Source organism: Mauremys reevesii, linkage group 1, assembly GCF_016161935.1.
Source record: "Mauremys reevesii isolate NIE-2019 linkage group 1, ASM1616193v1, whole genome shotgun sequence".
Classification (NCBI taxonomy): Eukaryota; Metazoa; Chordata; order Testudines; family Geoemydidae; genus Mauremys; species Mauremys reevesii.
The window spans coordinates 114,236,056-114,262,416 of NC_052623.1; the positions used below are offsets into that span (position 1 = coordinate 114,236,056).

The following is a 26,361-nucleotide window of genomic DNA, read 5'->3' on the forward strand; positions in this document are numbered from 1 at the left end:
GAAGTCTTAAAAGTGCAACACTCTGATGCAGAAACTACAGAACCCAAACCACCAAAAAAGAAAATCAACCTTCTGCTGGTAGCATCGGACTCAGAAAAGGAAAATGAACATGCGTCAGTCCACACTGGTTTGGATGTTTTTTGAGCAGAACCCATCATCAACATGGATGCATGTCCGCTGGAATGGTGGTTGAAGCATGAGCATCTGGCACATAAATATCTTGCGATGCTGGCTACAACAGTGCCATGAGAACACCTGTTCTCACTTTCAGGTCACACTGTAAACAGGAAGTGGGCAGCAGCATCTTCTACAAATGGAAACAAACTTGTTTGAGCAATTTGACTGAACAAGAAGTAGGACTGAGTGGACTTGCAAGCTCTAAAATTTTACATTGTTTTATTTTTGAATGCAGTATTTTTGTACATAATTCTATATTTGTAAATTCAACTTGCATGATAAAGAGACTGAATTACAGTACTTGTATTAGGTGAATTGAAAAATACTATTTCTTTTGTGTTTTTACAGTGAAAACACTTGTAATCAACAGTAAATATATAGTGAGCACTGTACATTTTGTATTCCGTGTTGAAATTGAAATAAATATATTTGAAAATGTAGAAGGTATCAAAAAATATTTAAATAAATGGTATTCTATCATTGTTTAACAGTGTGATTAATCACAATTAATTTTTTTAATCGCTTGACAGCCCTATTTATAAGCACACTCTCCACTCTGTTATAGAAGTCATTAGTGAAAGTGTTGAAAAGTATCAGGACAGACCCTGGAGGGACCCCACTAGATATGCCCTTCCAGTTTAACAGCAAACGATTGAAAATTACTCTGGAGTATGGTCTTTCAACTGGGTATGCACCCACCTTAGAGTAATTTCATCTAGAACATATTTCCCTAGTCTGCTTATCAGAATGTCATGTGGGACTGTGTCAACGCCTTACTAAAATCAAGATATTTCACATTCACTGCTTCCCCCATCCACTAGGCTAGTAACCCTGTCCAAGAAAGAAATTAGGTTGGTTAGGAATAATTTGTTCCTGACAAATCCATATTGGCTATCGATCATACCCTACTGTCCTTCTAGGTATATGAAACAGTCAGTTTGTAAAATTTGTTCCAGTACCTTTCCAGGTATCAAAGTTAGGCTGACTAGTTTATAATTCCTCGGGTCTTCTTTATTCCTCTTTTTAAGGATAGGTACTATATATTTGCCCTTCTTCAGTCCTCCAGGATCTCACCTGTCCTCCATGACTTCTCAAAAGATAATTGCTAATGGTTCTGAGATTGCTTTAGCTAGTTTCTTAGGTACCCTATGGTGAATTTCATCAGTCCCTGCGTTCTCGAATACACCCAATTTATCTAAATACTCCTTAATCTATTCTTTCACTCTTATTTTTAATGTTAATTGTGTTGAATAATCTGGTCACAATTAACCTTTTTAGTGAGGATAGAAGCAAAAATAGATGTTGAACACCTCAGCCTTCTTGATGTCATCTATTATTAGCTCACATTCCCCACCTAAGTAGTGGATCTAGGCTTTCCTTTGTCTTTCTCTTGCTCCTAATGTATTTATAGACCCTCTTATTGCCTTTTATGTCCCTTGCTAGGTGTTACTCATTTTGTGCCTTAGCCTTTCTGATTTTGTCCCTACGCACTTACACTATTGTTTTGTACTCATCAATACAATTTGTCCATGTTTCCATTTTTGTAGGATTCCTCTTTTTATTTTCAAGTCATTAAAGAGCTCCTGATAGGAAAAATAGTAAGAGATCATTATGGCTCCATCTTTCCTTCCCATCAGGATAGTTTGCAGCTGTGTCTTTAAAACTATCTCTTTCAGAAACTGCCAGCTCTACTATACAACGTAGCTGAGTCCCCACTACATTATAAGCTCTCGAGTCAGCAGCACTCCAGCTTCAACTCTGATGGGCCAGCTAGCTGAATTTAAAGAACCACTTAACTCAAGCTCAAGACTTGTATGCATACAGGGGAATAAGATTAGGGGCAACACTCAAGATACAGCTCGAGCTTACACTGCAGTAAAGACAAGCTATAAGAATTTCCCCGAGGCATAACAGACTAACAGAAAAAAACAATTAACTGCTTTGCAAGCTAGCCTGACTCTTGAAGATTACTGCTTGTCTGAAGCAGTTGGCATCATGGAATTCACTGACTTTCATAAAGACATAAGAGTGTGCATTCTAATTTACATGCTGATTCTGGACTTCCTCCCAATTAAACCCACAGTGGACCAAAGTTCAGACCTGATGAAAGTGGGTGCATCTCCACTAAAATCAAAAGAATTACACCTGCTTAAACTTGCCTGAATTTGATCCTTTTCTTAAAAATACTAAAAAAGTTAAATTTCCAAAGGCTGAAAAACCTATATAAAAAACTTACAATCTTTCAAAAAACCCAACACTACCCAGTTCAAATAATATCAAGCATTACCAGAATTGTTGACATTCCCAGTATAGTCATCAGTTTCTAGAGTCCTCTTTAGATTAATTTTCATTTCTGCTCTTCTCAGTTTTGTCTCATAAGTATTTCAAGACATTCAGGTGTTCCTTACCTAAAATACCATTTTTCAGGATAGAGAGATACCATATACCTATTGGCCTATCCAGGGTCAGTAGCTAACTCCTTTCTCTTCAGACCAGATAAATTGGGGTATTAGAAAACTGTTCAATTCCATTTTTTTCTGGGCCACATACACAAGTATATCCATTGCTGTAATTCTGATTGCAGTGCCTTTCCTATTTCTTGGTACAGATTTAGGTAAATGTCTTCTGTAATATATTTTAAATATATTGGTTCCTCTTTTGCATTTAAGCCAACTAAAACAGCAAGTGGCTTGTAATATACTCTTTCTTTAGGTATTCCAAGAAGTCAGATATTAAGCAAACTTAACCTGTGTTTGATAAGTTTTGCTCTGTCTCAAAGCACTACGATTTTTAATAAATGGTATGTAAGACTTCATGCATTTTAGAACATAAACGTTTAACTGTTGAGCTTTAGCTCTACTAAAAGTCACATAGCCAATGCTTTACTCTGTCAATTTTAAAGTGGATTGATTCAAATTGCTTAGGAGCCCTCACAATAAGATGTCGGCTGCAGAGCTTTGCCAGACACTTAAGCTGCATGATGGTATCTTGTCTGTATGACAGTGGCAAGAAAAAAATATTTGGTGAGAGGGACAACACCTAAAGGAAAATAAAGCTGATAAACTCATCATAGTTGAATAAAACCTCCAAAGCCAGTGGGGAAGGCAAGAACCAGACACTCAAAGTCAAACCAAGGAAAGAATGAACAAACCTCTCAGCCAAGATTGTCTGAAACAGTTTTTGCTCCTATTCTTGTCCGTCTTCACTCTCCTTCCCCTCAAGCTACTTTTTCATAGTAAAAATGTCTGTTAACATCCACACCAATTTCAAAGTGATACACAATTAAAGTGTCTGGAATAAGTGACTACTTTCTCCCAAATAATGTGCATATAGCAAAAGAGAATGATGACAATATTGTTACATTGATGACAATACAATAAATGTTTTGTTAGCCCTCATGTTAGCTGGTTTTACCAAGCTGTTGTCTGCTCCATGGATAAATTCCTTTAGTATCTGTTGGACAAAAACTTACGAATTTATTTAATACCAAAGGTTTGATACTTTATCTACTTATAAACTAGGTAAACACCCTTGACTTGACAAAAGTCATAAGGAAACAGCAGGTGAGAAAAGATATATTTACAGTACTGCATCAGGCAGTGAGTAAAGAATACCAGTTGTTATACTGACAGCAACAGCATGGTATGGGTTCTGATGAACTGTCAGAGTCTTGTTAAGAGAACTGTAAAAAAACGATACGGCAGGGGTCAGCAACCTCTGGCATGCGGCTCGCCAGGGTAAGCACCCTGGCAGGCCAGGCCAGTTTGTTTACCTGCCGCGTCGGCAGGTTTGGCCGATCGCAGCTCCCACTGACCAACGAGTTCGCTGTCCCAGGCCAATGGGGGCGGCAGGAAGCCGTGGCCAGCACATCCCTCACCCACGCCACTTTCCGCTGCCCCCATTGGCCTGGGACAGCGAACCGCAGCCAGTGGGAGCCGTGATTGGCCAAAACTGCTGACGCAGCAGGTAAACAAACTGGCCCAACCCGCCAGGGTGCTTACCCTGGTGAGCTGCATGCCAGAGGTTGCCAAACCCTGCGAAACTGTATGCTGATATCTACCTACCAACTTGGAGCTGATCCTACGTTTTATGCCAAATTGGATCAAAATAAAATATGATACCAAAGCAGGCCTACTTTAGTGTCAGCCTACAATTTTCACCTTTGTGTAAAGTTTTTGTTCAGGATAGTGGGGTTTCCAAGGGTTTGCCTCCACTTTGGGATGAATAGAGCAGCAGAAGTTTAGTTCGTGCTGAACAAAACAAGGAAGACAATGTGATATTCACACCAGAGCAGCTTACAGTCTAAGTATCACCTTTAATACTTGTTATAGGTTTGTGTTAATTTTTCTAAGGACCTTCTTACCATGTGCACCTATATACTGAATTTATTTAAATTCATAGAGTAGATATTATGTCAAACGTGCTAGGAAACCTAGCTAATTTACCTCACCCAAGGCAATATTAAAGAAAAGATTAAATGGGGGCGCGGAGGCACAGAAATCATTAAGTGAACTTTACTATAGTCATCATTTGCAACTAGTGACTACTATATTATTGAAAGCACATGAATCAAGCTTGTTGTTTTACCCTTCTCTTGTTGGGTTTTATACTCACCTAAACCTTTTTGTCCAGGGTTTTTAGCAAAAGTAAAGGTAAACTGATAAAAATCTTTGAACTTTATTGGATCCTTTAGCTCTTGTTCCAATCTTGGCAGTAGAGCTTTTAGCTTGTCTGTGGTGTCACACCTGCCGCAGAAGAGATGACAATATTTGTATATAAACCATACATAAACCATTTTAGAAAAGAAGTTTATAAATATTTATTATAAACACACAAATGAGTAACATTATTGTAAGATTCAATTACAAAATATCACTTTGGTTTACTTTACTAAACATTTAAGGGCCCTAAGCAGAAAGGTGGTTCTATACAAGCACCAAAAGTATACAGACGAGTAAGATTGAGCCATTTAGTTCAGGGACTTTTTTCCCCATAGATTTTAATAGCAGAATGGACCATCATCATCTAGTCTGACCTCCTGCAAAACAGTGCAGAGACTCTCACCCAATAATCCTTGTATCCAGCCCAGAACTGCTGGTCGAGCTAAGAGCACAGCTTTTAGAAAGATGTCCCATCTTTGTTTAAAGACTCCAAGTGAGGGAGAATCTCCCACATCCCTAGATAAGTTGTTTCAAGAGTTGATTACCCTGACTGTAAAAATTTTACAGCTTATTTCTAGTCTGAACTTGTCTACCTTCAACTTCAAGCCACTGGATCTCAAAATGCCCTTGTAGAGTGATGTAATGTATGGGAATAAGTAACAGTTTCCCAAACTGTGTTGCTGTGAATATCATAAGTTACAAGTTGCTGTTTATTTTATTTCTTGGTAGTTGTTAATACTTAAGACTACTTTTGTGAATATGTTTGTTTGTGCACGTGTGTGAATTGATGGGTATGTGAATGTGTGCGTGTGCGCACACCTCAGACTGCAGATTAGAGCTGATCAGAAAACTTTCTTAATTGGTTGAGCTGATGGACTAATGAACGCTCTTCTATCTTAAACAGGACCACCAGAATCAAGTAAAACTTAAATATAACTAATTGCAATCCTACTGAACTGTAATGTACTGTTTCTTTATTACTTTTATTGCTGTTCCACTAAATGTGAGGTTTTTAAAATTTATGAAACCACACACCGTAGTCTATGTACACCATATGGGAATTTGTACTACATGTTAAGCTTGTGACCAATGTTAACTTTAGAAGACTTTTCAACCACTAAACTGAATCATCCACAGTCACATTCCTTAATCAAAAACCAGGAAAAAGATGAGTCCTCCACCATGACCTGAGGGCCGGATTGGCAGACCAAGGTGGAGGAAAATTTCAGAATTGAGACCCTTCTGCTTAAAGACAATAATATTGAGACATTGCCAGCTAAATTACCCAATTTGACCTCAGCTGACTCAGCATCATATAGGAAGCATAAGAGTTTCTCAGGTAGCGAGGAGACAAACCAAAAGACAGATTACTGGATGTAGCCAATACTATGAATTGAACCTGGAAACAAATTAAGAACAGAGGAGTTGGAAGCACATCTTGAATGGGGGAGGGGGAACAGAGGAATAGGAGATGAAGAGATCACCCCGGCTCCTACCTGCTCCCCAGCCCAATCCTGGGCACTGCTCCAGCCTATCTGGGTCCTGCTGTCACCTCTCCCTCCACATGCGTGCACACAATTACTATCTCTACACTGGTGGAGGTGTGCCCTGCCCCCAGCTATTGCTTGAGCTGAGGGGGTGGCCAGAATCTGATTGACTCTCAGCTCCCAAACAATCAGCCAATAGGGAGGGAGCAACTGGAGCTTGATGGCATGGGGCAGAGTCAGACCTTGGCTACACTGGCACTTTACAGCGCTGCAACTTTCTCGCTCAGGGGTGTGAAAAAACAGCCCCCTGAGCGCAGCAAGTTACAGCACTGTAAAGCGCTGGTGTAAACAGTGCCCCAGCGCTGTAAGCTAATCCCCTCGGGGAGGTGGAGTACCTGCCGTGCTAGGAGAGCTCTCTCCCAGCGCTGGCGCCATGACCACACTTGCACTTCAAAGCACTGCCGAGGGAGCGCTCCCACGGCAGCGCTTTGGAGTTTCGAGTGTAGCCATGCCCTCAGAGGGGAAGCAGAGCTGAGCAAGGACAGAAACAGAGATAATCCCCCACAACATTTCTATTGCGGGAACTGTTTTGATAATTCAGCCTACAAATTTGCCTTAATTGAGAACTCAATGTAAAAAGTACATGAGAGTTCAGAAGATGTCATGATAACTTATAACAAAAAATGCTGATGGGAAAAGGTATGAAAGAGAGACTGGGAGAATTAGTCCAAACAAAAAGGCTACAGATATAACTCAAGGACTGTGTTAAGATTATTCTTGATAAACAAGAAAGTGTGGAACCAGAAATAAGTGAACCAAAATTGGTATGTCAGAAATTAGGTCTGACTGGTGGACAAAATGATGGGACAGGCTATATTGCCCATGATTCCTTTTCTGAGTCCTTAAAGAACAAGACTATGTAGAGAAAAACAGGCTACTAGGGCAAGCTTCATTACCATGGCTGCCACCCCCACCATCTTCTGAGATCCTATGCTTTGTCATCCTGCTCCTGAGAGATGTTCTGACCAGAGGAGGTCAGAGATAGGGACCCAAATGACATTGGGATTCAGCTGGGGCCAACAGAGCTGACAAACACCACCTGAGATGAAATAGGATCAGACTAACAACAGCTCCAGCTCATCTCAACTAACCTCTTCTCTTTCCCCCAAAAGGATAGTTACCACCATCTTTGATACCTTCTAAGAGACTGTTAAACAACAGGGGTTTTCCTTCTAAAAGCTTTCTCCAGCTAAGAGATACGGAAAAAGAGATGCTGTTAAAATGAAAGCCTTATTTAATACTTTAGATTTAAAATGCTTGATCTGTTTTTTCCTTTTTTCTTTTATCTTTAATAGAAAGTTTAAAGGATTTTTAATGGTGTGTTTGCCATGGTACTAAACAGGCTGTGGTCTCTGTATAACAAACCCCAAATCTTGTTTAACACTGTTTAATGTTGGACAGTAACTGGGTTATGTTAACACCTTTGGCCCACATATACTATATTACACAACAGGGCACTAGCCATCACTGCCTTCTACCTCCATGCCACCCTCTCCCCATGGTTCCACCTCCCTTGGCAACAATATAGTTTTCAGAGAATCACCTTAATAAATTTATTCCAGCTAAAATTGCCAGCAGGCAGACAGCTTCATTTTTTTTTTTATCAGCTGAAACCTCAAGAATAACTTTATTAGAGCACATTGATGAAATCTATTTTGAAGGTGAAAGACGCGGATAGTCATGGCGAAGATCACATCATGGAGAAATGGTCACAACTGCCTTATGTAGTGCAGCTAAAATATCTTTGACTCCCAATACACTCTGATAATGAGCAATCAGAGATTCAAACACTTCTTTACATCAAGAACTTCTTGTCTGAAGGGTAGGTCAACTCCCTAAATAATGGAGACAGGTGCCATACTCTAGAGACTTTCTGGCAGTATCGTTTTGTCTGGATCAAGCCTCAATCATTTTCCTTTCATCTAAATCCTAATCTATGCCTACTGTTAGGAAAGCAGAGAGACTGCAGCACCTGGGTTCAACAAGAAAGGTGTCAAACCACCTATGATCAGCATATCAATGGCCAGACAATGAGACTATTGGTCACCTACACACAAACAGCCTCACGTATGTGTTGAGCAGAATTCTGTCTAAAACAGCTCCGAGTGCAGAAGAGCAATACCACCAGGAAGAGGTGAAACCACTAAAGTCTGCTGGCAGGTTTAAAAAGAATCAGCATGAACACCTACTGCTGCCCAATGTTAGATGATCAAGCAATTATCCTATCAGTCTCTAGCCAAAAGCAAGAATGAAAGGGATAAAATAAATAAGAGGACTTCATATGACATCAAAGTTTTTTCATTCCCTTTTTTCCATATCCATTCCTTACCCAAAAAGGAAAGCTTAGAAAGAGGTTAGGAATTAATGAGATCACAAGCAACAAATGGTTTCTTGAGCAGGGGCCTAATAGACACTTGTGGTTTATAGAAGTTGGCACCTTATCAGTATCTTCCTGCAGTACAACAATCTCAAACCAACCTAAATTTTATTAGCAACAAGAATATGGGGTCAAGTCACAGGCCAAAGCTCTTCACGCACCTCTACAACAATCTCAATTAGTGGAACTCAATGTGACCCTTCTGGGAGTGGATCAGTCAACATGAGAAGAATGTATTTGATACATCTTTTCCATGGAACAGGTGTGTGGGGTGGGGTGGGGTGGGGGGGTGGTCAAGTGATTAATCGCTCTGTTAAATAATACTATAATACCATTTATTTAAATGTTTTTGGATTTTTTCTACATTTTCAAATATATTGATTTCAATTACAACACAGAATACAAAGTGTTCAGTGTTCACTTTATTTTTATTTCAAATATTTGCACTATAACAAAAATAATAGTATTTTTCAATTCAATTTTTCCAAGTACCATAGTGCAATCTTATCAGGAAAGTTGAACTTACAAATGTAGAATTATATACAGAAAATAACTATTATTTTTGAATGCAATGTAAAACTTTAGAGCCTAGAAGTCCACTAAGTCCTACTTCAGACAATCGCTCAGACAAACAAGTTTGATTACAATTTGCAGGAGATAATGCTGACCACTACTTGTTTAAAATGGCACCTGAAAGCGAGAACAGGTGTTTGCATGGCTGGCGGGCCCGAGCTACCCGCCGCCCAGTGTCCAGCCCCACCACCCAGGGCAGGTGGAGAGACTCAGCTCCCCACAGCTGCCAGTACGGCTTTCCCCAACCCGGCTCTGGCTACGGCAGCTTGGAGGTAGGCAGGCAGCTGTGGGGAGCCACGGCGGACCCTCCACCTGCCCTGGGCATGGGGTCCAAGCAGCATCCCCGCCCAGTGTCCCTGCTCCCCAGGCCTCCTGCCCAGGGCAGGTGGTACTCACAGCTGCCCGCCCGGCTCTTACTGTCAGAGCCCTGCATGGATAAAAAATTTGTATCCACATTCGCGCTATCTGCAGAAATGGTCCACAGATATAAAGTGGATACCTGTGGTTTTGCAGGGCTCTAACCATTTCCACTACTGTTGCCCTAACTTCAACCCCAGATACCTCATCTCTCAGAGGTTCTCAGAATACTAAAATGACCAGTACAGAGAACATCTAGAAAGATGGAGCTTATGTACCGCACAATTAGCAAACAAACATTTAGAGACAGCTACGGTTGCAGTAAGATAAACCCCACCCATATAAAACCTTAAAAGTAGGATGGATAAAAATTAGTTATAAAAAATCATATTTGTTTTGTTTATTACATATAGATTTTTTTAAGTAAACCATTTAAAACAGATAACTTATGTTAAGGCCTAACCTTATTACAAATTATTAAAATCATTTACATTAAATACAAAAATAATATTAAGCAGTGCATTTTTGCTGCCATATTTTAAAGAAAGTCAGTCCACTGAACTGGTGGAAGTCACAGGCTAAGCCTCTGGAATCAGAGTTTGCTGAAGTGCTAAACTAGCTTTTGACAGCAGTAGCCTATTTGCAAGTGCAGAGAGAATATTTTCTCTATTTCAGTTTATTCACCTAGTTCAGTTCAATGACAAGTTCATTTAAAGTTGAGAAACCAATTGGGAGTTGAAAAAGAAGGAAAGCTTGCTATTCTCTTCCAATCTATGAATAAAAGCTACATGTAAGAGGATGAGGTCTACTAGTTCTAAAATTTTGAAGGACATAGCGGCCAGAAACAATCAATCAGTTCAATTCATTAACTACAGATAATACTTCCCTTCTTTAATAAATCAGTATGTTTTAAATGTAAAACATGTCTGATAAGAAAAAAGCTATGTATCTAGCACAGTGGTTTTTCAAACTGCGGGTGGTGATGCAGTACTGGGTTGTGGAATGTAAGGCACTGGGTCACGGTGGCTCTGGTCAGCAACGCTGACCGGGCTGTTAAAAATTCCATTGGCAGCGCTGCCCGGTTAGGGCAGGTTAGTTCCTACCTGTTCTGACACTGCACTGTACCCTGGAAGCAGCGAGCAGTAGTTCCGGCTCCTAGGCGGGGGGCAGCATGGGGCTCTGTGTGCTGCCCCCGCCCCAAGAACTGGCCAATGGGAGCTGGGAGGGGAGGGGGGCAGCGCCAGCAGGTAGGAGCCATGTGGAGCTGCTTGTGCGCCTCTGCCTAGGAGCCAGACACAGTGCGGTTCGCAGTGCCAGGACAGGCAGGCAGCCTGCCTTAGCACCCCCGCTGCTCTGCTGACTGGGAGCTGCCTGAGATAACCCCATGCGCCAATCCCCTGAACCAGCCCTGAGCCCCCCAAAACCTGGTGCCCCTTCCTGCACCCCAAACCCCTCATCCCCAGCCCTGCTCTAGATCCTACACCCCCAGCCCAGAGCCCTAAACCCCTCCTGCATCCTAACCCCCTACCCCAGCCCAGAACCCCCTCATTCCCAGCCCCACCCCACACCCTAACCCTCTGCCCCAGCCCTGAGCCCCTCCCACACCCCGAACCCCTCATCCCTAGCTCTGTTGGGTCGTAGGCATCAACAATTTTCTTCAACTGGGTCGCCAGAAAAAAAGTTTGAAAACCACTGATCCTAGCACATTGAAGGTAGTTTTATTTAATTTTTTTTAAATCCTGTTTTTGTGCATTTTAATTGAATTTGAGTATTCATCCAAATAGAGGCTGAGACAAATCACAAGTAAAAAAATTAATCATCAGGTAAATAAGAAATATATCATTCATCGTTTTCCAACAGAATAAAAAAGGGAACATTAAGAATCTGAATAAATGCAAGTTAAGCTATGCAACTGCTTAAATAAATGTGCACAGACATAGTGTATCTTCCTGGTTAGCAAAAAGCAGCACAAATTTAGTGAAAAGGCTCTATTTAGTTCCAAATCAACTTGTTTTAATGGTTACCAACCTATAAGAATAAACCTTTCTTTAAGAAAATAACTGAAGTAAAAATGCAAATACAATTAAAATAGATTATTTAAACCAAGGTTCCTACTTGCTGATTTAAATAGTTTTGATTTAAATCAATCCTTCCTGCTTAGAAAAATGGAAAAAACGTACACATTCTTTCCCACCTTCATATTGCTATAACAGTTTCCCTAAGGCTTTCACTTCCACTTTTCAACTGACAGCCAAAAGCAATACATACCCCCTATTTCATCAAATATGCACTCAACACAAAGCCTTAACAGTGACCTCATATGCTTTTATATCAACAGATTAAAACATCTGACTATCACACATTCTATGCATTTGGGAAATTATTTTCCCTGTGTCCTACTGAGGTCAATGTTAAAGTTTTGCATTAAAGTGCCAGTTTGAAGCCTGGACACACATTTTTGTGAACCTGCAAGGGTGATGGTTCATGGCTGCCATCTTGGCCAAAACCAGGCATTGAACAGATGACCTCCAGAACTAAAAGCATGCTTGTGTTAAAGAGCCGGGCTCTCAGAGTTGTCACAGACTTGCATCCACAGGTCAACATACACACTGACCAATGGGTGACACAAGCAAAATGTGTAACAAATTACCGAAATGTGAAATGTATATTTTGGCAATTCACGTCATAGTTTACAAATCATAGTTTTCAAAGTACAAAATTGCTGGTAAAGTGGTCACATGAATCCTGGATTCTATCACTGGTTCTGGGAGGCGTATGGTGTATACCAGTTACTGATAGGATAACAAAAACTGATTTAGTCACTCTGAAAGGCAGTGAATAAGACTGGATTTTGTCATGTTGGAGACCTAGGTTCTATGCCTGTAATGACTTTGTATAAGCCCTACTAACATGAAAGGGGAGAGGTAAGAAGAAGAGTGTTCAGTAGCTCTTCCCTTTCTCCCAGGCTGAGGGTTCATAGTTTCAATCAATAATAAGGGGATTTAAACAAAAGTTAGCAGAGATGAGATTTCAGCTCCTGAACTATTCACTTCCATTACTGGGCATCCCTAAAATCAATCAGACAGGAAGAGCAGGCTAATTAGAAAGGATCACTACTGCCATCACTATCTAAGTCAGTAATTATGGGAAAGGAAATCAAGAAAAAGTGCATCATGCTTCAGTGAAATTTTGGTAAAACTCAGATGCACACATTATACAAATGAGCTATAGTCACATTCAGAAGTGTAGCTTCTTAAAACTCGTTGCTTATTTTACTATATTTAGCTTTGCAGAGGCAACACAGTCATGAAAGCATGAGCTGGAGTCTACTGTAGCTTATTTATCTTCAAAATCATCAGCTAAATTTGAGTTGTAGAAATTTCATCCCACTGGAACATTCAGCTACTACAGTGATAGATGCTTCTGAAATGAACACAGTTACTAGTAGCGCTGAGGGAAACTGCAGGAATACAGCCCAATTTAAAATTCCAGGCTTAATGAGACAAATCTTTTAAATTTGCAGTTTGAGCAGATCAGCAATGGAAGCCACTGAGTAAAAAATGAATATGGAACCACACCATACCACTTTTCACAAAATCATTTTTCAGACTACATAACAAATTTACCTAATTGGAGTGGCAATATAGTATATTGTAAAGGTCACTGAACTGGGAGTCAAAAGACCTGGATTCTATTCCCAGCCATGCCAATGACTTACTATGTAATCTTCAGCAAGTCATTTCACCTCTGTTTCTGATTACATTTTGCTTACGCTGTAAGCTCTCTGGGGACAGGTATTGTCTTTTTATTACGTGTTTGTGCTGTGCCTACCACAATGGGGCTCTGGTCCATGACTGGGGTTCCTAGGTGCTACCTTATACAAATAACTACAGCTGGAGCTCTTAAGTTTAATATCATGGAAATATTTGTTTTAATCTAATTAGACCATTAGCAGATGTTTAGAATGTTGCTATTGCAGCATTCTAGCAAAAATACTAACTTCTGGGATTCATGGTCCATAAAGGTGGAATAAAGAGAGAACACTTCACAGAACTGGGTACAGCAACTATCATACAAATAAAAGGGAAAGACATATGGTGAAGGAAAAAATAAGAGGAAGCTGAAATATAGAAGTATTTTCCTACTAGCTATAGTGAGTGAGGAAATGGCAAAGAAGCAGACAAATTAGACTTAAGATGAGATGTAAAAAGACGTTATTAAGATAAATACCCAGAACAAGTGAACAAAAATGCACAAACAAACTTAGAAGAAGGTGACAGGGAGAATGTAGACTGGAGAAGTGGAGACTGGAGGGTAAGTCAATTCAGTCTAAATTAAGGGAAGCGCGGAGCAAATCCCTGGAATGTTTTAAAAGCTTGATGTCTGATCCAGCTTTCCATTGACTTCAGTGGGAGTTGGCTTAGGCCCTAAAAAGTTTTGAACTACACAGAAAACTGATACACTCACCCCAATTCTGTCATGCCATCTACAAATTCCTTTTTACTGAATTCACATTGAGTGGCTGCCCTGAACTTCCATGCTATGACCAAGACGCTGATACTGGCAGGGTCCAGGCTTAAATCATCACAAAACTGCTGAATTCCATCAATACCAATTTTATTTTCATCCTGTGGGTCTGCAGTCAAAAATATAAAACGTATTACAAAACATATTAAAAACTTTCCTATAGACTAATGATCGAACAGTTTTGATATGCTGCAGTGCAGAAACTATTGTATGAGTACTTCTCAAATATATTCATTCTTAATTAGGACATCAATTTGAAATCTAGTCTATTTCAAAAAGTGAGTTAAAAGGTTTATCTTACAAAGACCCCCAGCCAATTTTTGTGAGTTTTTTAAATTATTTTAAAAAATGATTACCCCTTAGATATTTTTTCCTTCTCCCCATTGCTGTGTGAAAAACCCACAAAAACAATAGGTGGAACTGCCTAACTATAGGGAGGAAATACTGAAATTGATTATACCCAGACTGCTATAAAATGTACAAGTAGATAAGGCATTTACTGGTTAGAACCCTACTACAGGTGAAGGAGAAACACCAAATTTAGCTACAGATTCTTTTTCCTGGTAGTGATTTATGAGAAGGGAAGAACTTAAATTTCAGAGCCCAGGGTTAATTTGGGAGGCTGGAAGTGAGGGTTTTTTTTTTGTTTGTTTATTTTAAATACTTGCAGAGTGACAATCAATGAGACACAATGTTTATTTAGTGCCTAGCACAACAGGCCTCAACCTGGATGAGGCCATTCAGCACCACTGTGACATGCATAACTGTTTAATAATAAGTGGTTACCACTTAGGATAGAACCACACATTGTAATTGCCAGTGTCAGTTTATGTCACAACCATAATTATAAACATTTAATATGGAAAACTAAATCTAACAAAAAAACCCAAACAAATCCTTCATCAAAATTATATTGGATTTTTAATTAGTCTGACCCTAAGAAATGGTTAAAAAGAAGCAGTTACTGTACTATACAGGTATGGCAGCTGTTTTATTTTGCTACAGAATACCAATTACACTATAATGCAGGATTCTCTTAAAAATGTACTATGGTTACACACACATAAGTAGTATCTTCAAAGTTACCCTTCTATTTTTCATATACAACATGTACTACTCAAAATACAGAACTGTTTTTCCCAAATTTAGATGCAACAAGTCATAAGTCTTTCTTTAATTACAACAGCTTACTATATTACAGCTACAGTTAAAATGCAACTGAAATATTCTTTTAAGTTTGATATTTTGGATAACTAATTGGTAAAGACTTCAACTGTTCAGGCCTTTATTAGACCCTGATCCTGTAATCTGAACAGACTGCAAGATCAGGGCCTTAATATGCAGCTTCATTTAAGCATTGCTTTGGTTTCCCAGAGGTTTCTGAATGACTAAAGATTTAATTATTGGCTACTTTTAATAAGGACTTGATGCAGCAGTTACTACTTGTTTATCTTTCTCCCGGGTGTAATTCCATTGAAATTGATGGAACTAAGTGTTGGAGGAAAGAGTAAAGCTATCTAGTGTGTTGTAAGAATCAGGCTCCAAGAGAATATCTTGATTTATTAAGTTTTAAAATTATTCTTATAATATTTGCAGTGAAATTTTGTCTCCAGTGAAGTCAATGGTAAAACTCCCACTGGCTTCAAAGAAGACAAGATCCCACTCTTAGTGTTATTATTCACAATATCTGGGCAACTGAGGGAATAATAAAAAGGAACATGCATTGATCTGATTTGGATGTTACTCATTAAATAGGCAAAAAACAAGTAGGAAAGGACAGTACAGTTGGACAATGAAAGATGTGTCATCTCACATTTCAAACATGATGCCATCTACACACTTTTCTTTAGGTTCTATAAGCAAACCCTTTCTAAGGGCTTAAAAAGGAACCCTGGCCAGGCAGCTAAGGTAAAAAGTTTTTTTTTTTGTTAAACAGAAACTAAAAAGATGTTTAAAAATACTAATATGAATAGAAATGGTTTCATGGTGAATTTTTCCCTTATTAATTTGTTTAAACATCCTTACAGCCTTTTCAGTCCTAACAATGTTGCAATATTGTGCTGATGCATGAAAACAACAAAACTGACTAGACTATTTTCTTTCAACAAATTGAAATGAAATAGAAAAGTAAACAGCACAAATAATGAAAGATAAATAAGATTCATAAAATTCCTTCAGTATTCAAGTACAGTTCAGAATTTATATATATTTGCTTCCTTTAAAACTGGCAAACAAAAAGCCAAGAAAAAGACTGATATAAATAAAAGCAAAATTAAACCAAGTAAGTGGTTTAGTAAACTTCTACAAGTACACACAAATGTTCCAGTTTTGCCTCAATCTCTGTGCTCCTACAACTCAATGCAACCTTATGGTTTTAAAATGAAATTTTGAAGATCATCACTCTGTAATAAGGAATGAGCCTTTATGGTGTTTAAAACCTTTCAAAATAGTGTAGTTAATAAGAAAGAGACTAATGTACATACAAAGCAATTCTGGCAAAAATCATAACCATATAGTAGGTTTAAAAAGGATTCAGATTAGACAAAAGTCTGGTCAAGTATCCATTTAAAAAATGTCTAGATGACGATTTAGATTTAAGCAACAGATAGTGATTCAGAGCTGCTTCATTCTATTCAATAAACATTTACATGCATTAATATAAAATATTAACATTTCAAAAGAAGCTCTTACACTGGATCACGTCAATTCTTACACTTCCATGGCCATTTTTTCCCCTTTTATTTTTCCTCTTCTTTTAAACACTACCATAAAATAAAAAAAGAAATGGAAAATAAAACACAACTCCACCTTTAATTCACTTCCTTGTGAGTATGTTTTTCCTAGCATATCTAAACAGCAGGTGATCTGGCATATCATTTATAATGTAATATGCAAGCACAAAGGGTAAATTAAGGATGGAGTTTCAACCTTAATTCTGAGTTTCCTTGCTTGATAGTGTTATCAGACCCTTTCTTGTAGCTGAAAGCGTTCTTGTGCTTTAAAATAAAAGATTACCCCCTTTTATCTCAACTATACTTAAACATTTAATAGAGAAATTACAGTCATAATTTTACCATGCAAAGTAACATCACCTATCAAAATTCTTTAACAGACTTCATGGACAAGAGATCAAATACTATGCATAATGTGCTTGTACACAGCCATGGTCAAGTCCATAAGTAACTGATTTTAGCCCATTTTTTTCTAACTTCATATGCAGTCCTTCCTATGGTTAAAGTGATTTATACTTTATAAAACAAAATTTTGGATTTCCATAGTGAACATAAGACATGCAAGAAGAAGAAGAAAAAAACAGCCTTACATTCCAGAGAACCTCCTATTACAGCTACATACAGATCAAAAATTAAAAGTAGGATATTGCTTTAGCAGTCTTAAAAGATGTTATCAGTGGCAAAAAAGTAAAGTAGAAACATAATTAAAATTAAATAGTTAAAAGAGTGATCCTTACCTTTGTACCTGTTATACAATTGTTCTAATTTCTTTCTGTCTACTGAATTTTTCATGGATTCTTTGTAGTACAAGTCTGGGTTCTGGAAGTAGTTGTCTGTTGCCACTTCTAGTTTCCATTCATTCTGCATTAAGCAATATATAGCAGTCCTTTCACCAGCCTGGGTAAATGCCATAAACTGGCGGACCTTGTCCTTCTGAGACGATTTAAGCTTATGCTTTGGGATGCAAAAGAAGCAGGAAAGCCAATGAAGCTAATCCAGAAGTTTGTTTCAGCATTCTACTACTAGTGCCTATCTTCTAAAGGGGTTTAAGTTTTCTTGGCGTGTGACAAGTTTCACTTCAGAATTAAATGAAGACAAAGCCTTGCTCTTCTGCAGTTAAAAAGACAGCACTTCTGGAAACTGAAATGACAGCATCTGTATGTACATTTTAGTAGCAAATATTCTGGCAACAATAAATTCAAATTTGTGTTCCTGCTCACGTACACACAATTGTTTTGTACGAATTGTTTGATCTCCAGGTATTTCCCATTAAATTCAGAATTATTTGGTTAAAAACTCTAAAATACTACTGTTATGACAATTGGGTCTATTTGCTGAAAATAAGTCTAACATTAATGATAAAATACATTTCAAAGGTATGAGTCATATAAAAAAAATCAGAGATTCTGTAAATAAAGGCCTTGAGAAATATCTGAAAAGTTTAACAGTTGACTTGAGATTTTTCCTAATTAATTTCTAATGCTAGTGAACAATAGTGTTTTCCAGTTGATTATTTAAGGCAGTTAAAGTTACAAAGCACTTTTCAATTTTAACACTGGGAACTTGTTCATTGTTGCTTTCAGAAAAAGTGAGGTCAAAAGGAAATAAAATTGATAAAGAAGCCAAGCAAGAGATTCACTCAATATTATGAGTTTACAAAAAGTTTTTGTAAATCTAATCAAAAGCTTTAATATGTTCTGACAATAGAAGAGATGTTTATTTTAACCAATTACATGGGTTACTTTTATTCAGTAGAAAATAGGGTTTATAGGAACTATGAAATGTTTTTCTTGATGGCAATGAGCTGCGGCAAACCATATATCTACGTTCCCAGAGGATACTTCTGGAGAATATAGGAGTTGGAGGAAAAGAGGTTTGAAAGAAAGCAAAAATCTGCTACCAATGTGTTTTACCATTATTCTCTGCTGTATATATAGTAACTTTTTAAAAAAAAATCAACTCTCTTTGGGTTTCAATATATCTCTTTTACTCATCATAGTTAGTACAAGTTATGTTTCTAGGTAGATAACTAAGTTATCTGGGTAAACATTTCATAATTTGCTCACCCTCATATTTAACGACAGTGTAAAGTGACGCACTGACTTGCTAATACCTGATGAACATGCTTTTATAATATATTCTACTGCACATCACTGTTTCATGTTCAATGTGACACTACAGTTTAAATATACATATATCTTTTATCTCTTTTACACACTCTACATATAGTCATATCATTAAAAGATTATTGCAGATGATATAAGACAAGAAGTGCATCATATGCACAAGATAGAGACTTTGTTCTTTCCTTCATAAATTTATTTTCTAAATATTGAAAAAATACAGAAAAGAATACTCATAAAATAGGAACAACTTTATAGCCACAGAAATAAATGCAATTGATTTTTCAAAGGAAATGTTAAATTATCTTTGTTTTTTCCCTACTGGAGATACTGTGTACATCTATTTATATTTTTAAAAATCTTATATTTTCCTTGAAGTGGAAATATAAGAAATCATTCTACAATAAAATCTTGTACATTTAAACAAGAGTCTTTCTAGTTACAATTAATTTAGTGTTGGGTGACTTCACAATAGGAATCTGTGATAGAACTTTTAGTTGTCATGGTTGTTAGAGACAATGTGGTTGAGGTAATATCTTTTATTAGACCAACTTCTGGTGGTGAAAGATACAAGCTTTCATCACTAGAAGTTGGTCCAATAAAAAAATATTACTTCACCCACCTTGTCTCTCTAATATCCTGGGACAACATGGCTACAACACTGCAAACTAAAAGTTACGTCATATATATAAGGTCTACGAACTTCAAGTAACCTGTCTCTTTTCTGCTTCAAAAGGACAGAGATGGAAAAGAAGATCATTCACTTCACCTCTCTGCCAATGCAGAATTGTTCTCCAGAACACAGTTTTAAGTCCCGTTTAAATTACATACATACAGATTTTTTATTTTTTAAAAAGATACATAGAAATCATTTTTTCTAGCCTGTCTTCTTTCTAAATGATTGCAACATAGTATGTATATTTTGTAATAGGTCACAATGAGATGAAATACTTTATGTACTCTGACTTGAAAAATACAATCTGCCACATCACCACCAAAATTCTAAAAATTGTTAAAATACATCACCTATTTAAAACAGATGTTGCAAGATGAGGCCTAATTTGGACTCTTTCAAAATAGCTTTGATCACCTTTTAATTAATTGTAAACTCCTGTTACTTTTCTGGGCTTTCCAATTATGTACTTGCACAGTAGTGATGGCCTTGGAATGTTGCTCAGTGGGACATAAACCTGCTCTCTTTTGCATGAACATATATTTCCCCTATACTCAGTCAAATATTTATTCCAATAACAATCTATATATGCATTTCTATCTTGCCAATCATAGTCACATGTAGGTGCCCAAATACAATTTAAGCTTTGCTATTATCCTGATAGGACTGTTTCCCAGTGCAGTGGATTTGTACTCGCTAGGCTGACTTTCTCTGGGGACTATGGTGGGCTAGAAGAAAACTTGCCAGCTCAACTACTGGAGCCTCTCCTGAGGAAAGTGGCAATGCCCTTATTTGACAACAATTTATGGAGTCACGGATGTGATTTCAATTAGGGCTGAAAGAGGGTTTCCATATTATGGATGATTTTTCATTCTCGTCTAACTTTCTTTCCTTACAAAACAACACCCAGCAAGTCCGTGAGGAACGAGGGTGGCGGAACCACTCCAAGTGGTTTTTTTTAGTTCCCCTGGAGCTCCCTAAACCACCTTCCCCAAGTCCAGCACAGACACGTGCAGCACAAACGCAACACACCCCATAAGCCGACTTAAATCCTCCCTTCCTCCCACCCCCAACAGGGAGCTCCTCGCTGCTTCCCAGGGCCCTGCAAACTCCCAACCCCCGAAACCTGGGCAGCCCAACTCCGCTCCCACCCAAAAGACAACACCGGGACAGGGGGAGGGAGGGACTCGGCTCTAGCCTCCTGCCCTGGAAGCCCAAAGCCCAAAAAAGGGCAAGTACATGCCGCTGCTCCCAGGCTGAGCTCTCAAAATACCCACAGCCTCGCTCCGCCCCCTCCCCCTCCGCGGGACCCTCCCGGCCGGGCGCCTCACGCCGCGCGCTCTGCCCCCAGTTCCCCGGGACCCTCACTCCCCCCCCCCCCCGGGCCCTGGCGGGGCCCGCCCTCCCCGCGCTCTCCGTCCCTCTCCCTCCGGCCCCCCGCCCGGTGACCTTCCCTCCGCCGACCCCGGCAGCAGGAAACACGGCTCCGCGCCGGCCGGGGCAGGGCCGCGGCGCTGGGATCGGGACAAGAGGGGACGGAGAGGGGGGGATATTTTCCCACCTACCATCTTATTCCCGGCGCTTTGACCAACTTCACTGCCCAGCGCCGCCGCCTCCTGCGCAGGCGCGCACCGGTTCTCCTCAGCCACCTATCGCTGAGCGGCGCCGGCGAGCGGGCCCTGGGCCCCGGCCGCCTCTCTGGGAGCAGCAGTCCCCGCCTCGTCGCCGCGCCACAGGCACTGGGAAGTCGGCGCCCGACTGGAGGGGTACAGGGGACTACATCTCCCATGATGCATCGGGCCGTCGAGCCGGAGATTGTTACCCACCGTGCACTGCGCCGGCGAGTCGGCACTACATCGCCCAGGGGGCACTGCGCGCGAAACGGGGCGGCAGTTTGCGGGCTGGGCGAGCTAGGAACTACAAATCCCATATGACATTGCGCTTAAAGGAGCCGCATCTGCACTCAGCAACCGGCACTAAGGGAGGTAGCGTCTTGGCAGCTGGCGGTGTCGTTATTTTTCACCAGGGGGCCGTTGGGGCCGTTGAGTCAGGCACCCAATAGGAGCAGGGATAACGGCACGCGGCGCCACCCCGGCTCCCTGGGAGCAGCCGCCCCCTTTGGGCTGGCCTCGCCTGCGGCTCCTCCCGCTGCAGGTGAGCCGGGCGGATGGAGGTAGCGGCAGCCGGAGCCTGAAGCGGCCACCTCGCCCCAACCCGGCCGCCGCCCCGAGGTAGGAGCGGGCAGGGCCGGGCCGGTTACTCCTGCGCCGGGAGGGCGGAAGGGGGGTGACCCGGATCCTACAGCTGTGGGCGGGTTCCCCGCCCTTACCGGGCTCCGGGCCGAGCCCCTCGCAAGTGACAGCGAAAAGCGGCGCTGCTGGGCCGGGACAGGCGGATGGGCGCAGCCGGCCAAGTGGGGGCATCCCGCCCTGGAGAGACTCCGACACGCACAGCCCCGTGTTCCCCCCGCCACCCGCTCCCGTCCCGGCCCCGGGTCAGCCCCCCACCCCGGAGAGGCCGTGAGGCGCACACAGCACAGCTCCCCTCTGCCCCCGAGACACCGTGAGAGAGACCGCACAGCTCCCCCACCCCAGAGAGACCGTGACACGCACAGAACAGCTCCCCCCCCCCCCGACACACATCCTCCCGAGAGACTGAGATACACTGTGAGACTCTGGCGGGAGGCCGCACCCCAGCCCCGATCCCCCTCCCAGAGCCAGAACCCTGTATCCCGTCCTGCGTCCCCTGCCCCAGCCATGACCCCTTCCCAGAGCTTGCACCCCTCACCTCCTCCTGCACCCCAACCCCCTACTCCAGCCCTGACCACCCTCCTGGAGTCACCACCCCGTACCACTTCCTGCACCCTAACACTCTGTCCTAGCGCGGAGCTCCCTCCCACTCCTTGGCCCCAGCCCAGAGCCTGCACCCCCTCCTGAACCCTAAATTCCTACCCCAGCCTGGTGAAAGTGAGTGAGGGTAGGGGAGATGGAGTGAGCAGGATGACCTTTTTGGTGAAAGGGCAGGGTAGATGTTGGGTTGCCCTTACATTCAAAAAGTGATCTTGGGCAAAAAAGCTTGGAGACCACTGTTGTAATGGAAAACCACAAACTTTTGCTCCTTTTCTTATCTCTAGAGAGAGCAAAACTGTATAGGACATGGCAAAATCTCTTTCAGATATATCCAGAAAAGTTGTCCTCTTCACACATGTGCGGAAATAGATTTATAACAAAACCAGCCAAATCCTCCCCAAACACTGGTTTAAAATCTGTTCCCAGTGAGACAGTTTGTTACTCTACCTATCCCCGTAACACACCCCAGTCTCCTCCAGAATTAGTGAGACTTGATAGGAAGGAGCCGCTGGAGCGCAGCCAAGCGGGAGAGGCGTGGGGCTCCCTGGCAGCGCCAGGGAAGTTTATTAGTTTGGGGGACCCCGACCGGCTCCTCGCCCCTGTCCACCAGCCATTCTGCCTGGGACAAGTCTTGCGGGCCCTGCCCACTCCGCACTGCCCCCGGACCCACCGCGCTGCCCTGGGATCGGCCGGGGACAGGCGGCAGCGCAGGACGGAAGGTGAGCGGTGGGAGTCCGGTACCTTGCACTAGGGGGTCTGGGCGAGGGGCTCCCCAGTGCAGGGCCCGCAGGGCAGGGGCGCAGGCCACGCTGTCTGGACGGGGGGCCCTGGTGCGGCGCAGGAGCCTGGAGCGCAGAGTGGAGAGGATGGGACCCTGTGGGTGGGGCCGGGTGGTGCAGCCCAGCGGGGACACCTGCAGAGCGCTTTGGGCAGGAGAGACTCTCCCGGGACCATGGGGGTATCTGCACCTCCGGGAAGCCCGTAGGAGTCCTGAGCTGGGCCCCGGGGTTAATCTGGGGGGGGAAATTGGAGGAGCCAAGAGGGGCATGGCCAGAGGAGGAGCCTTTTTTATGTTTTCTCCCCCTACACTTAGAACCTGGCTATGCCACTGATTGTAAACACTTACACATGTGTTTAATTTTATTACTGTGAGTAGTCCCATTGACTAAACGTGGCCACTGTTGGAGACAGGATAATAATAATTGGAGATATACCTATCTCCTACAACTGGAAGGGACCTTGAAACAAGGTCATAGAGTCCAGCCCCCTGCCTTCACTAGCAGGACTAAGTACTGATTTTTTGCCCCAGATCCCTAAGTGGCCCCCTCAAGGATTGAACTCACAACCCTGGGTTTAGCAGGCCAATGCTCAAACCACTGAGCCACCACCAGCAGCAGCACAGAAGTAGGGGTAGCAGCACTGCAATCCCTCCCACCATAACCTTGTGACACCACCACCCCTCCTGTCTCTAAGTTAAGGAGTTGGGGTATTTTTCCCACTCTTTTTCTTGACTTAAGCAAACCACCCTTTGTTAGCTGTTCCGCTCTTTATTCTTTGGACCAGGTCTTGAGGGTTTATAGTGAGCAATTAAGGAATGTAGGCAGTGTTAAATGGATGGCTCTCTTAACTGTTCCAGACTAATGTTTTAAATGTATTAGAGAGACAAGGTGGGTGAGGTATTATCTTTTATTGGACCAACTTCTGTTGGTGAGAGAGACAAACTTTCAAGTCACACAGAGCTCTTCTTCTGACCTGAAGAAAAGCTCTGTGTGGCTCGAAAGCTTGCCTCTCACCAACAGAAGTTGGTCCAATAAAGATATTACCTCCCCCACCGTGTGTCTCTAATATCCTTGGACCGACACAGCTACAACTACATCATTTTAAATGCATCTATGCATCCGAAGAAGTGAGCTGTAGCTCACGAAAGCTCATGCTGAAATAAATTTGTTAGTCTCTAAGGTGCCACAAGTACTCCTGTTCTTTTTGCGGATACAGACTAACATGGCTGCTACTCCAAAACCTACCATTTTAAATGTATAGCAGGAGGTTTTTTAAGTATATATTTTGGAGAGATGTTAGCTGGACTCCATTACTTTCATAGGTTATGGCTACACTAAAGAGCTTACCAGTGGCACAGCTTAATTGCTCCAGCCCCTGCAAGCAGTGGTAGCTGTGTCAGTAGAAGAAGTTCTCCCACTGACATAGCGCTGTCCACGCCAGTGCTTAAGTTGGCATAAGTTATGTCGCTGAGGGGGATGACTAATTCCTCCCCCCCCCCCCAAGTGGCATAATTTATGTAGAATTATGCTGTAGTGTAGCCTTAGCCATAGTCATTCTTTCCACTAATTTTTTGTTTGGTTGTTTTGGAATATAATACCCAGGTCCACCCACCAATTTTAAGACCCTTCATTGGCTTCTTCTCTCCCTATTAGTCAAATCCAGTTTCTCATCTTTGTTTTCAAAGCACTTCACAGCTCAGGTCCTTCCTACATCTCCATTCACTCACTCAAGACACATGTTTACCTATGCTCTTCATGTCCTCTTATTCACAAACTCCTCTTTGTGTCATATTCTGTGATGCTGCTACCTGGAGCCCCCACTCCCTGACTCACTATATTACATCCACAACTATTCATCTTTCAAGCTCCTTAAAAACATTTGTCTTCCAAATGGTCTTTAAACTCTAGCCCTATTGGCAATCTTTCTCTGGTTTAAAAACAGAATTAAAAAAAATGACGAGCAGATTTTTTCATTGTGTGTATATATATTTTCACTCTGTGTGTGTGTGTGTGTAGCTAGATTAATAAATAAACATTCATTTCACAGGTTCTGAGCATGTTAATTATTTGAACAACAATTTTGGTTTTGTAGTTTTTTTTTTTTTTTTTAAATCATCTCACCTCTTCTGCCGCACACAAGGTCAGTGTCCGATATTAGCACATCTATACTATTGGGAGTGAAGGCATGCTTTAGGCTTGATAGAAGCCTGCTGTGGTTTTTAAGTCTCTGTTTTGATAACATTTAACAGCTTAAGCTTAGGTAGAACTGTGCATGTGTAAAGACATTGCAGAGTAATTATGTTTAGTATTGTGCATGTCTAAGGAAAATGCAGAGTAATAGTTTTGGGGAGGGAAATGTAGCCACAAAGCTAGGAAAAAATTGGTTTGCGCTAACACAAAACCTGTACTGACAGGACAAGAGTTAACAGAAAAATAAACTAATACATAGACATACCCTCCCTGCCTGCCTCCCCGAAAATACACCTCTACCCTGATATAACGCCACCCAATATAACACGAATTCTGATATAAAGCAGTGCTCGAGCGGGGCGGGGCTGCGCACTCTGGCGGATCAAAGCAAGTTCGATATAACGCGGTTTCACCTATAACGCAGTAAGATTTTTTTGGCTCCCAAGAACAGCGTTATATCGAGCTAGAGGTATATAAAACAGTTAGTCTAAACCAGTGGTCCCCAACCTTTTTCATCTGGCGGGTGCCAGAGGAGCCACGGAGGACCTCTGGTCCTTCCTACATCTCGTCATCCAGAGGCGTTGCTGCTGATTTTCGGCGGTATTTCAACCTCTGGATGACGCAGCTTGTCAGCAGCATTTCAGTGGATGCTAGTCCGCTGGCCGGTACGTGGGTGCACTTAGATGCCTGGGTGGGCACCATGGTGCCCGCAGGCACCGTGTTGGGGACCCCTGGTCTAAACAATGGAAAGCTGAAATTGTATATTCTCCTGTGTTGGGGATGACTGTGTGATTGA

The 26,361-nt window shown here is 41.6% G+C and overlaps 2 protein-coding genes across 8 annotated transcripts in view; one reads left to right on the forward strand and one right to left on the reverse strand.

Moving 5' to 3' along the window:
* The window catches only part of DCUN1D2 (defective in cullin neddylation 1 domain containing 2), a 64,029-nt gene extending 42,342 nt beyond the window's left edge, over nt 1–21,687 (reverse strand). The window contains exons 1-4 of one of the 7 annotated variants that reach the window (XM_039533145.1): nt 21,313–21,687; nt 17,689–17,905; nt 14,160–14,328; nt 4,792–4,922 (exon numbers count right to left, since the gene is read on the reverse strand). In XM_039533145.1, the coding sequence (XP_039389079.1) occupies nt 4,792–4,922; nt 14,160–14,328; nt 17,689–17,905; nt 21,313–21,315 (520 nt within the window). In that variant the 5' untranslated portion in view covers nt 21,316–21,687. Of the gene's footprint in view, nt 1–4,791; nt 4,923–14,159; nt 14,329–17,688; nt 18,107–20,164; nt 21,010–21,211; nt 21,268–21,312 lie in introns of those variants that run through there. The other 6 variants (XM_039533153.1, XM_039533181.1, XM_039533172.1 and 3 more) reach the window with 6 other exon arrangements.
* A 1,138-nt stretch (nt 21,688–22,825) lies between these two features.
* TMCO3 (transmembrane and coiled-coil domains 3) overlaps nt 22,826–26,361 on the forward strand; it is a 57,523-nt gene continuing 53,987 nt past the window's right edge. The window contains exon 1 of the mRNA XM_039533131.1: nt 22,826–23,315. Within this exon, the coding sequence (XP_039389065.1) occupies nt 22,841–23,315 (475 nt within the window). The 5' untranslated portion in view covers nt 22,826–22,840. The remainder of the gene's footprint in view (nt 23,316–26,361) is intronic.